The sequence below is a fragment of the Hyla sarda genome, chromosome 5, assembly GCF_029499605.1.
Source record: "Hyla sarda isolate aHylSar1 chromosome 5, aHylSar1.hap1, whole genome shotgun sequence".
NCBI lineage: Eukaryota > Metazoa > Chordata > Amphibia > Anura > Hylidae > Hyla > Hyla sarda.
In genome coordinates this window covers 364,052,636-364,066,262 of record NC_079193.1, presented here as the reverse complement: position 1 = coordinate 364,066,262, position 13,627 = coordinate 364,052,636, and the positions used below count along the sequence as shown (strand labels likewise).

Here is a 13,627-nt window from a genome sequence, read left to right as displayed (position 1 = left end):
ATTCCCCCCCACTCTAGGGGCCAGTTCACACTGAGCAAAGTCAAAAACAGCAAGAACAAGAAGACCATTATTTTCAGCCCTCATATTTGGCACTTTGGGGGGCGCAATTTGGTAAATCCAATAACACTGATTTCTTATATCTCCATTAGGGAATCGGTGGTCGATTAGAGTGAAGAGTTCCCGTTATATCTTCATATCATTCGCTTTGTTCATTTTAATTTACTTGATTTTCTTCTCCAATCACATCCAAAGTGCGTTCACCATAGTCATTTACTTAATTTGCCATTTGTACCTTTTCGTATTTGGTATAAGGAGGCCTTAGATGGGTGGATGAAATATATGAGGATATCTAAAAGCGTGAAACGTCTTTGGTCCTATGTGTGCGTCACCTGATCTCCCACAATGAACTGGTGTCTGATAACAAGAAACCAGTAGAATGCTGAATGCAGCTCTCATTGTGACTGGAGGAGAAAACTTAATGTAACTTACAAGATGGGCGAAGTTTGCAACAATTTGTGAACATTTTTAATGTGAAAATGTCATTTGGAAGTGAAGTTTCTCTACAGTCAGCGCTATTTTCCGCTTTGCTCCCAAAACATCTGCCATTCCCTTGTTCTGTATACATTATGTAATGCTGGCTATGTTCACGGGATAGTTGTTCACTGACAGCATTCTCTCCTAAACCCACCATACACATGAGCATTCGGCCCAGCGTTGCCCCCGGAATTAAGGTAGGGAATTCCCCCCCCCCCCTTATTAATTAATTAGAGGTTAATTAATTAATATTAAGTAGAAGTCTCCTGAAGATAGGTAGGGAATCTTCACTTTTTTTAGGTAGAAGCCCTGAGACAATAGGTAGGTAGGGAATCCCCCCTATTAGGTTAAAGCCCCAGAATATAGGTAGGCAGGGAATCTCTCCCTATTAAGTAGAACCCCCCAGTAGATTGGTAAGTAGGAAAATATCCCTGTTAGGTAGAGGGTCCCAGTAGGTAGGTAGAGGGTCCCAGTAGGTAGGTAGGGAATACTTCCCTTTTAGGTAGAAGCCCCCAGTAATTAGGTAGGAAATCCTAACTTTTTAGGTACAAGCTCCAGAAGATTGGTAAGTAGGGAATCCCCCTATTAGGTAGAAGCCCGCAGTAGGTAGGTCAGAAACCCTTCCCTTTTAGGTAGAGTCCCCCAGTAGGTAGGTAGTCAGGTAGGTAGGGAACCTCCTTTTAGGTAGATGCATCCAGTAAGTAGTTTCCCCAAATAGGTCCCCTCCAAAAAAAGATAATTCAAATCCCACTCAATTTCCCTCTGCTCCCACGCTGAGGCCTCTGCATCCTCCGCTCTGTTAGTTGTGCAGGACCTTTTCCCGTAGTGGTGCAGGACTTGCTGAGGGGTCAATTTATGTCATCGCACAATGAAGAGGCCTCAGTGCGGGAGCGTAGGGAAGGTGAGAGGGATTTTTTTTATATATGGTCTGTGGGTATCGGGGAGATTTGCACGAGTACAAGTACTACCTACCTGTCAAAAGTTTTGAGTGGTCGAGGTCTCAGCACTGTTATCAGAAGAATGAGAGGAGAGAAGCTCATGGTAGCGCGCTTCACTCCCCAGCCCATATTCATCACCATCCAGCTTCTCATACTTATAATGGGGCTGCAAGATGGAGATCGATACAAACTGGGGAGTGAAGTGCCCTACCGTGAGCTTCTCTCGTCTATGTTTATGTAGTCCTGGGCAACCCCTTGTAAGTACAGTATGCTTCGGTTTTGGCTAGTCTAGTCTCGGCAATGATGGACTGCTCAGCCAATTACCGCCCCCGGTGTTGTCCCGCCTCAGGCGATGATTGGTGGTGGAGGCTGTCACTGCAGAGAACTGTTTATCTCGGAAGGTCGGGGCAGTAAGATATGGGCCCTGTTCCATATGTCCTGATGAAGAATGGACTGCAGCTTTCAAAATGCGTTGTCCTAAGTTTGACACCCATTGAATAATACAGTGTTTCCCTACCAGTGCGCCTCAAGCTGTTGAAAAACTACAACTCCCAGCATGCCCGGACAGCCAAAAGCTTTGTAGTTGTAGTTTTTCAACAGCAGGAGGCACATTGGTTAACATGCCGCTGCAACCTGACTGCTCCCGGTTATAACTATATTAAAGGGGTTCTCCGCTGCCCTGCCTTCCAGAGCTCCGCTTGCAGCGTCCGGAAGTTTTATTACTCCGAACGCTGTGTGCGGGCTTCCGTGTCCGAGGCCGCCCCCTCGTGAAGTCACGCCCGCCCCCTCAACGAAAGTCTATGGGAAGGGGGCATGACAGCCGCCGCGCACACAGCGTTTGGAATAATAAACTTCCGGATGCCGCGAGCAGAGCTCCGGAGGTTAGGTCAGCGGAGAACCCCTTTAAAGGAAAAAACTTTTTTATATATATCAACTGGCTCCAGAAAGTTAAACAGATTTGTAAATTACTTCTATAAAAAAATCTTAATCCTTCCTTTCAGTACTTATGAGCTGCTGAAGTTGAGTTGTTCTTTTCTGTCTAAGTGCTCTCGGGAACTGTGCAGAGTAGAAGCAAATCCCCATAGCGAACCTCTTCTACTCTGTGCAGTTCCCCAGACAAGCAGAGATGTCAGCAGAGAGCACTGTTGCCAGACAGAAAAGAACAACTCAACTTCAGAAGCTGATAATTATTGGAAGGAATAAGATTTTTTAATAGAAGTAATTTACAAATCAGTTTAACTTTCTGGAGCCAGGTGATATATATATATAAAAATAAGTTTTTTCCTGGAATACCCCTTTAAATCAGTCACACAGAATCCTACATGACCCCCTTTTTTTCTGAAAAATACACAAATTACGTAAATGGCACCAATAAAAATATGTATACAATTTTGGATTAGATCACAACATGTTTCCCCAGTGGGGGGGCGGGAGACTTATCAAAACCTGTGCAGAGGAAAAGTCGACCAGTTGCCCATAGCAACCATTCAGATTACTTTCATTTTTAAAAATGAAAGCAAACTGAATGGTTGCTATGGGCAACTGCACCACTCTTCCTCTACACAGGTTTTGAGAATTGTCCCCCAATGTCTTTATTGCAGCCCCAAGAGGAAGTGATTTGCATGAAAACTTCCAGACAAAACAACAATTACTCCGCGGGGGCCCCCGAAATGGCAGTCTCCGCGTTTACACAGACTCTTACATCTATACATCTATACCTGAGGGTTTTTAATGGAAAATGCTTTTTTTTTTAGTTTTTATTTAGAATTTGTTCAGCTACATGTAATATAAGGGTGCGTTCCCACCTGGCGTACACGCAGCGTATTTCACACTGCGCAAAATTTGCGGCAGCAGACGGAAATACTCTGCGTATTCCTTGCTCACTATACACACAGTGCTTTCCGGCGGCAGCCCTATGTGTGCAGTGAGTTTTGGAGGCGGAGCCATGTGCCGACGTGACTGTTTCGCGCGGCTCCGCCTCCAAAACTCACTGCACACATAGGGCTGCCGCCGGAAAGCACTGTGTGTATAGTGAGCAAGGAATACGCAGCGTATTTCCCGCTCGCTGCGTATACGCCAGGTGGGAACGCACCCTAACATGAATAATTTGTCAGTTTGCTGCCAGAGCATGATGGGAGTTGTTGTTTTTTGCAACAGCTGGAGAGCCGCAGGTTAAAAAAATCACTAAACAAAACCTACATAAATAATATGTGCAATTGTAACAAAAACAAAGGTAATGAATGCTGAAGCAATAATAACCTATAATATCCTTATCAATATGGTGTAACTAAATACACAAAAAAATATGTATATATACCAAAATGGAATTAATATACATTTTTTATTATGGTATTCATACATGATTATGAACAAAAAACAGCAAAAGAATCCCACCCCTAAAAAACATAAACACTGAACATTAAAGGGGAGCTCCAGTGAAAAACTTTTTTTTTTTTTAAAACAACTGGTGCCAGAAAGTTAAACAGATTTGTAAATTACTTCTATAAAAAAAATCTTAATCCTTCCTGTACTTATTAGCTGCTGAATACTACAGTGGAAATTATTTTCTTTTTGGAACACAGAGCTCTCTGCTGACATCACGAGCACAGTGCTCTCTGCTGACATCTCTGTCCATTTTAGGAACTGCCAGAGTAAAAGGAAATCCCCATAGCAAACATATGCTGCTCTGGACAGTTCCTAAAATGGACAGAGATGTCAGCAGAGAGCACTGTGCTCGTGATGTCAGCAGAGAGCACTGTGTTCCGAAAAGAAAATAATTTCCTCTGCAGTATTCAGCAGCTAATAAGTACAGGAAGGATTAAGATTTTTTAATAGAAGTAATTTACAAATCTGTTTAACTTTCTGGCACCAGTTGATTTAAAAAAAAAAAAAGTTTTCCACCGGAGTACCCCTTTAATAAGAGGTAAGGTGCAAATGTAAAAAATCACTGATTTAGCTCTATCCATAATAGGGTGATATTTAGGCTGATATTTACCCTCCTGGCTAATACTTTACCTTAGGCCAGTGTTCTTGGTCTCCTCTCTTACCAAGGTCCTTCTCCCCGATTACTTAGTTTGGCCGGGCGGCAGCTCTAGGAAGAGTCCTGGTTGTTCCAAACTTTTTCCATGTAAGAATTATGGAGGCCGCCGTTCTTTCAGGAACTTTCAGTTCAGCAGAAATGTTTTTGTCCCCGCCTCCAGATCTGTGCCTCCACACAATCCTGTCTCTGAGCTCTACAGGCAGTTCTTTCCCCTTCATGACTTTGGCTTCTTTCACACTTCCGTTGTGACCTGGCAGTCAGCGGATGTTAAAAAAAGGAGGGGAGAATGGCGGGAGAAATATTACTGCATGTGCCGTCTTTTTCTCCCGCTAAAAAACAATGCCGCCGACGGACCCCTTTATAGTCAACGGGATCCATCGGGACCCGTTAATGCCCGTTGTGCCCCATTCCGATAACTGCCTAATGGACGTTTTTGGATGGTGCACAATAGCAGTGTGAAAGAAGCCTTCGTTTTTGTCCCCTCCTCTAGATCTGTGCCTCCACACAATCCTGTCTCTGAGCACTACAGGCAGTTCTTTCACCCTCATGGCTTGGTTTGTGCTCTGATATACATTGTCAGCTGTGAGACCTTATATAGACAGTGCTGTGTCTTTCCAAATCCTGTCCAATCAGGTGAATTTACCCCAGGTGACTCCAACCAAGGTGGAGAAACATCTCAGAGATGATCAAGAGAAATGGGAGGAGCCTGAGCTAAATATCAAGCGTCATAGGAAAGGGTCTGAATTTTATTTTCACATTAAGTGCATGGGGGGATTATTATTATTATTTATATATATATATATATATATATATATATATATATATATATATGTTTTAGCACAAGGAAAATCATAAATCATGTGAAAAAGTTAAAAATAGCTTTAATAGGGAAGTCAAAACCACTGGCAACCGGTTCACGGCTTAGTATCCCATCAAAATAATAGCTCTTTCCAGCACCACCTACAGGTAACTCTCATGTGAATAGATTTGTTACATTGATTTATCTACCTCTAGGTGGCACTGGAGAGACAGCTTACTTTTCTCTTGTAGGGAGCTATTTTGCCTATTTTTTTGCCGATTCTCTGCATTGTCGTTCTGCCATTGTGTTATCTTTGAAATACATTCTTTAGTACAATGTTCAGATTTTCTCTCTTTTATATTTCAGTATTCTCAGATGAGAGATGAAGTGTTCAAATCCAACCTGGTGTGCGCATTCATAGTCCTCATATTTATCACCGCAATACAAAGCCTGCTTCCTTCATCCAGGTAAGTCTAACCATCACTAGTCCTACAGTACAAACTGTTTTATCTCAGCACAGCTGCATCTATGGATTTCATTACTGTAATTGTGTCATGTGATCACCAGCCTGACCCACAGAAAATCACAGTGCTTAATGTGTCAGCCCTGGGTCAGCTGACTTCCTGTGAATTACAGGATGATATCATCACTTATCAGATCGCTCCTATTAGCTCCCAGGCCCCTCCCTTCCCAGCTCTATCTGTAGACTGCTGCTCCTATCTCTTGGGGATCAGAAAACATAGTAGTTATACACTCCCCTCCAGCTGTCTTATCTGTATACTGCTGTTGCTATCTCAATGGATTCAGGATAGATAGTAGCTTTACACCCCCATCCCCGCTCTATCTGTATACTGCTGCTATCTCTATGGAGTCAGGATATATATTAGTTATACAACTCCCTTCCAGCTCTATCTGTATACTGCTGCTATCTCTATAGAATCAGGAAATATAGTAGTTATACATCTCCCGTCCAGCTCTATCTTAGTAATGCTCTGCTATGTCTGTGGGATCAGGATATATAGTAGTTATACACCTCCTCTTCAGCTCTATCTGTATACTGCTGCTATCTGTATGGGATCAGGAAATATAGTAGTTATACATCTCCCGTCCAGCACTATCTGTATACTGCTGCTATGTCTGTGGGATCAGGATATATAGTAGTTATACACCTCCCCTTCAGCTCTATCTGTATACTGTTGCTGCTGTCTCTATAGGATCAATGGGGAAAATGTATCAATGTTGGTGTAGGTAGAAGTTTTTTCTAGATCGTTTTGGTTGGTCTAAATTTGGTGCAATTGCAGCAAGTCTACCATACTTGTGCAAGGCACATGATAAATTTTGTGCAAAGTTCTAAATCCCCACACAGATCTATTTGTACCTCACAGGAAAAATGTACACAGGGATTTTGTTCTATTGCTTTGAGGCCAGGATTCCATTAAGGTTTTTTGTCCACCAGCAAAACCGTCACAGCTATTTCCTGCGTTTTGTCAGTTTTTCTTGCGTTTTTGCTGGTGTGTGGCAATTTTTTCACTGCCTTCAGGTACCACTCCATGGGTCGGATGCTGAGCGCCCGGGTAAGGAGGTAAGGAGTGATGTTTAGCATATACATATACAGGGTGCAGAGCATCACTACTTACCCCCGCTGGCTGTATAGTATAGAGAGGTGCATAGTGTACCCATGTATACTATACAGGAGCCCAGCAAGGAAAGTGTTAACCCACGCTGCTGCTGAGCAGTTCTGAGTTAATTCTTTGTGTGCTATCCTGTATATACAGCTGTCTATAGATGACTGTATATACAGGATACAGTAGGCAGACATCAACAATTTGAGGCTCCCTGTTTAGGAACACACTGGAGTATGGGCACACTCCCCAGGGGAGTGCGCCAAAAATGTACTAACCTTTTTTTTTTTCTCATTTCAGATATGTGGATGCAGAGGACTACGTCAGATTCGGTAGATTTCGATGATGATCAGTGTTTTTTTTATGTCAGTAAAAGGGTTAACGAGGGCTGTGGGGGAGTGTTTTTTTTTTTTTTTTTTTCAATGTGTAGTGTTTTTTATGATTGAATTTTCAGGCTTAACAGTGCAAGCAGTCTTATTGCCGAATCCATTAGTAAGCCGAAGCTTAGCGTTAGCCCCAAAAAGAGCTAACACTAACCCCCAACTATTACCCGGTACCCACCGCCACAGGGGTGCCGGGAAAAGCCTGTACTAACAGGCCTGGAGCATAAAAATGGCGCTCCTGGGCCTTGGAGGTAACAGGCTGGCATTATTTAGGCTCAGGAGGGACAGTAACAATGGTCCTCGCCCACCCTGGTAACGTCAGGCTGTTGCTGCTTGGTTGGTATCTGGCTGATACTGAAAATAGAGGGAACCACACATGTTTTTTATTTATTTATAAAAAACTAAAGAAAATACCCTATTTTCAGTATCAGCCAGATACCAACCAAGCAAAAACAGCCTGACGTTACCAGGGTGGGCGAGGACCATTGTTACTGGCCCTCCCCAGCCTAAATAACGCCAGCCTGTTACTGCCTAGGCCCAAAAGTGCGATTTTTGATGCTCCGGGCCTGTCGGTACCAGCTCTTCCCAACACCCCTGTGGCGGTGGGTCCTGGGGTAATAATCAGAGGTTAGCGCTAGCTGTTTTGGTGCTAACACTGAGCCTCGGCTTAGTAATGGATTCTGTCTACAAGACGGCTTCCACTACTAAGCCTGAAAATTCAGTTACAAAAAACACAACACATAGAAAAAAAAATTGTATTTAAAAAAACACTCCCCCACAGCCCTCGTTAACAATTTTATTGAAATTAAAAAAAGGCTGGTCATCGTCGCAGTCCACCGAATCTGACGTAGTCCTCCGCATTCACGTATCTGAAATGAGAAGAAAAGAAAAAACACAAAAAATGGGTTAGTACATTTTTTGTGCTCTCCCCAGGGAGCCTCTAATTGTTGCTAAACTACAACTCTCATCATGGGGGGCTGTAGAGCAACAGCTGGAGTCTCCCTGTTTTGGGAATACACTGCCAGAAAAGCTTTGTTCCCATTTTGCAAAACACATAATTCGAACAGAGTTAGGCCTGGACTGTGTAGCTCCGCCCCCTGATGATGTCATCACTAGGGGGCAGAGCAGTAAAGGTCACAGAGGGTCTCAGGAGTAAGACCCCCTTTCGATCTGTCCCTCTGCCCTTGGACTATTACTCCCATCATGGGACAGAGTCTGTCCCATGATGGGAGTAGTTGTAGTACTGTAGCGCTGAGGGATGGCACTTGCACATCCCCCCGGCTGCAGGACTCTTTTGGGACTTTTAGGACTACTACTCTCATCATTGACAGACTCCGTCCATGATGAGAATTATAGTACTGGGGCGGAGGGGCAAATCGCAGCAGAGACCCGCTGCGATCTGCATTTATTAAAGGGGTATTCCAGGATTTTTTTTTATTTGACTGTGCTACAGGGGCTGTAAAGTTAGTGTAGTCAATAATATAGTGTCTGTATCTGTGTGTGACGGTTTTCTCACAATTCTTCTGTGATTTTCACCCCAATATTTATTTTTACAGCATACAAAATGACTGTTGTCTCAGATTTTCCCAGGTTACAATGCGGCTGAGACCTGACATCACTAGTCAGCTGAAGCCTGTCTGCTTCAATGGGTGGAGGGATCGCTTGGTGGGAGAGAGATCAATCTGCAACTAATGTAGCAGCTGTAGGCACCCTGATTGAAAACCACAGGTCTTTTGAATGGATGCAGCTCATTTATGTTTCAATGGGTGGGGTGGCTGATGTGTGGGAGGGAGGAAACTGGAATTGTGGGATTTGTAGTAAAAAAAAGAAAAGTCAAACAGGAAATACCAGCCACAGTGTTATGGTAATCTCACAACATAGCCAATTAGCCCCAAGACAAGCGCAGATCCTTCCTAAGCATGTCCATTACTGTCTGCCAGGTACGTACTGCCCGCTTCCTGCCGTCTCGAGGTGGGGAATACTGTTTATGCTGTAACAATTCAGTGGAGCTGCATGTGCCGCCGGGTTGTACAGTTAAGAAATGCGGATCGCAGTGGGTCTCTGCAGAATGAGCCGGTGCGATCTGCCCTTCAGCCCCTGGACTACAACTCCCATCATGGACAGAGGCTGTCCATGATGGTAGTAGTAGTCCTAATTGTCCAAAAAGAGTCCCACAGCCGGGGGGGGGGTGTGCAAGAATAGTTGTAGTACCGCAGCGCTGAGGGACGGCACTTGCACATTCCCCGGCTGCGGGACTCTTTTGGGACAATTAAGACTACTACTCACATCATGGACAGACTCTGTCCATGATGGGAGTTATAGTCCAGGGGCTGAGGAGCAGATCGCAGAAGTTCAGTCTCCAGAGACCCGCTGCGATCTGCATATATTAAAGGGGTACTCCGGTGGAAAATGTTTTTTTTTTTTAAATCAACTGGTGCCAGAAACAGATTTGTAAATTACTTTATTAAAAAATCCTGATCCTTCCAGTACTTATTAGCTTATGCACATAATAAATTAGTATCCACTGCAAAATGCATTCCACAATACACAAAAAAATATACTACTTGCTTTTTGCTCTATTAAAAGAGACACACAAAGAAGACGCATAATAACTCACTGCACAAAAATTTGTGCTACTGATAAATTCCTCCAATATGTAGACAGTAGTTTTACACCTTCCTTTCCCATCTCTGTATACTGCTGCTGCAATTTCTATGGGATCAGGATTTGTAGTATTTTTTTTTACACCTCCCTGAGGCTGTATTCACACATTGCATTTTTTGCTGCATTTTGTATGTTTTTGCTGTGATCTTTGCTGTGTAATCATGGCACAAGTGGTGCTATTTTACCACAATTGTGCAACTATGTAAAAAAAGAACATAATTTTTGCAAAATTTTTGGGTAAAATTGCAGCAAAAACTGCCAAAATGCAGTAAATGTGTGAAAAATTACAGTAATAATTCAACATGTGAACACAGTCTAAAGATTTCAAATCTTCAACATCTCAGTAGTGAGCATAGGTGAAATCACTTTTGTTTCATGGAAATATTACGTTGAATTAGAAAACGCATTTAAACTGCAAATAGTGTGAACTAATGGGAACACACATATGAGTCTAATTAGTTCACTTAGGTGACCTCAAGCACCAGCAGAGTGCTAATTAGATGACCAGGTGCAGTGATCAGACTCCACCCCCTCTCTCTTCAAAACCAGAGGGTTCATAGGAAATGTAAGCAGAATTAAAGGGAACCAATCAGAAGATTTTAGCATATATAATGCTCGATAACACGTTATATATGCTAAAATCAATATATTAGTGACATTTTTTCCCCCAGGGATGGTGAGGATATTAAGTTATCAAGTCTCCCCCGGCCGCCCGGCAAGTAGTCCCCTGGGCAGTTACTTACACTTACCTGCTCCCATTGCTGCTTGTCGCTCCGGCCGCGGCCCCGCCCCAACGGCTTGACTAAGCAGACGGAGCAGAGCGGGGATGCGAGCCATCAGTCAAGACGAGGGGGCAGAACCACGGCCGCAGTGACGGGAGCAGGTAAGTGTAAGTCCCTGCCCAGGGGACTACTTGCCAGGTGGCCTGGGGAGACTTTAGAACTTAATATCTTCACCATCCCTGGGGCATAAACGGCCCCCCAGGGATGGTAAGGATAACGATTTTAGCATATATAACGCGTTATCGAGCATTATATATTATAAAATCTTCTGATTGGTTCCCTTTAATTCTGCTTACATTTTCTATGAAGCCTCTGGCTTTGAAGAGAGAGGGGGTGGAGTCTGATTACTGCAACCTGGTCATCTAATTAGGCTGCTGGTGCTTGAGGTCACCCAAGTGAACTAATTTGACTCATATGTGTGTTCCCATTAGTTCACAGTATGTGCAGTTTTAATGCGTTTTCTTATTCGACGTAATATTTCCATGAAACAAAAGTGATTTCACCTATAGTCACAACTGATATCTTGAAGATTTGAAATCTTTAGGCTGTAAAATCTGCTGATTGGTTCCCTTTTAAAGGGGTACTCCGCTGCTCAGCATTTGGAACAAACTGTTCCGATTGCTGGATTCGGCGCCGGGAGCTTGTGACACCATAGCCCTGCCCCCTCATGATGTCACACCCCGCCCCCTAGATGCAAGTCTCAGCAGCGGAGTACCCCTTTAAGTGATGGAATTGCATAAATTATGGAGCAAAACCATTCGAAATCATACCCAATTTTTTCAGCCAAAGACTCATACTATTTGGTGAAGCGGGGAAGATGAGTCAATGTACAGTACTGTGCAAATATTTCTGGAAGGTGTGGGAAAAATGCCGTAAGGTAAGAATATCAAAGTGTCAATAGTTTATTTTTTTATAACTATGCAATTAACAAAATGCTAAGTAAATGAACAAAAACCATATGTAAATCAAATCAATATTTGGCGTGACTGCACTTTGAATTCTTCTAGGTTAGTTAGGGAGTTTGTAGGATTATCCTCAGGTGTATGATTGACTAGTTATATCAAACAGGTGATTATGATCATCATCATTCTTTTATGTAAGTTGAAACATAATTATTAACTGAAACAGAAGCATCTATGTAGGAGGCTTGAAAGTGGGTGAGACACAGCCAAACTCTGCTACAAATGTAAGCTTGTGGAAGGAGGCTGTGAAGAAGCTATACCTAGCGAAACTGTTGTTGCCTGTGTATCTCACCTTCTTATAATAAAATAATTTGGACTGTTTAAGAGTGCTGAAGCGATTCTTTTCTCAATATCTAGCGATATCTAAATGAACACTTGTCTTGTGGGGTTTATCGTGCACCAAACAAGTCCAGCTACAGCTATCGGTATGCAATGCTTTTAATGTGTGGATCTTGGCTGTGCTGGCGGACTTTTTTAAACATACACCAAATATTGATTTGATTTAGATTTCTGCTCATTCACAGCGCTTATTCTCATCTCCACTCTTGCGTTTTTATTAACCCTTTCATATACGAAGCAAATACTAAAATAATGTCAATTTGTCAAAACGTACCAAAAACTGGATATCGTAGTATGAAAAAAAAAATGAATGACCTCATAATTAAAGGGGTACTCCGGTGAAAACCTTTTTTCTTTTAAATCAACTGGTGCCAGAAAGTTAAACAGATTTGTAAATTACTTCTATTAAAAAAATCTTAATCCTTCCTGTACTTATTAGCTGCTGAATACTACAGAGGAAATTCTTTTCTTTTTGGAATTCTCTCTGATGACATCACGAGCACAGTTTTCTCTGCTGATGTTATTATAATAGTAACGCTTTATTTATTGTTGTCCTTAGTGGGATTTGAACCCAAGGCCCCAGCACTGCAAGGCAGCAGTGCTAACCACTGAGCCACCATACTGCCCTTAGCAAACATCTGCTATGCATGGTTGCTAAAATGGACAGAGATATCAGCAGAGAGCACTGTGCTCTTAATGTCATCAGTGTTCCAAAAAGAAAGGAATTTCCTCTGTAGCATTCAGCAGCTAATAAGTACTGGAAGGATTACGATTTTTTAATAGAAGTCATTTACAAATATGTTTAACTTTTATGGCACCAGTTGATTTAAAAGAAAAAAAGGTTTTGACCAGAGTACCCCTTTAAAGAGTTGTGATATTATGCCAGGTTTACATCTTTATCCTTTACACAAGATAGGGACGAGGACTATTCATAGTATTCAGAATATTTGGCAGACTAGATGGGCCAAATAGTTCTTATCTGCCAACACATTCTATGTTTCTATCTTAATAATCCAGTTGTAGGGCCAGAAACAAGAGGTGGAGATATGGTATTGGAGCTTTCAATTCTACGCTTTGGCATCGCTGGCCCCTCAAGGTTTGCATCCATACCCCTGATGATGTGCTGTAAAGAAGGATCCCCAGCATGGTACTTGTACCCCTATGATAATGAATAGTACAGCAGTACAGGAAGGATGGGTCTTCACCTGTGCTGCCTATACGCTTTGACTATATAGGATGGATGGATGAGGTCTAGGACTGGACTACATGACACATAGAGGAGTATTTCTCATATCCACAGGTTGGGTATAAGTTCTACCTCTGGGCCCCTAAAGGGGTACTTTGGAACAAACTGTTATGAACGCTGGAGCCAGTGTCGGGAGCTCGTGACGTCATAGCCCCGCCCCCTCATGACATCATGCCCCACCCCCTCAATGCAAGTCTATGGGAGGGGGTATGACAGCTGTCACGCCCCCTCCCATAGACTTGCATCGGGGGGCGTGGCTATGATGTCATGAGCTCCCTTCCAGAGACTTGCATTGAGGGGGCGGGGCTATGACATCAC

General features: G+C 42.9%; 1 protein-coding gene across 4 annotated transcripts in view; it reads left to right on the top strand.

Moving 5' to 3' along the window:
• ADCY8 (adenylate cyclase 8) overlaps positions 1 to 13,627 on the top strand; it is a 318,781-nt gene that overhangs the window by 232,810 nt on the left and 72,344 nt on the right. For all 4 annotated transcript variants that reach the window (XM_056522765.1, XM_056522766.1, XM_056522764.1 and 1 more), the window contains one exon: positions 5,678 to 5,778. In XM_056522765.1, coding sequence (XP_056378740.1) covers positions 5,678 to 5,778 — 101 coding nt within the window. The remainder of the gene's footprint in view (positions 1 to 5,677; positions 5,779 to 13,627) is intronic.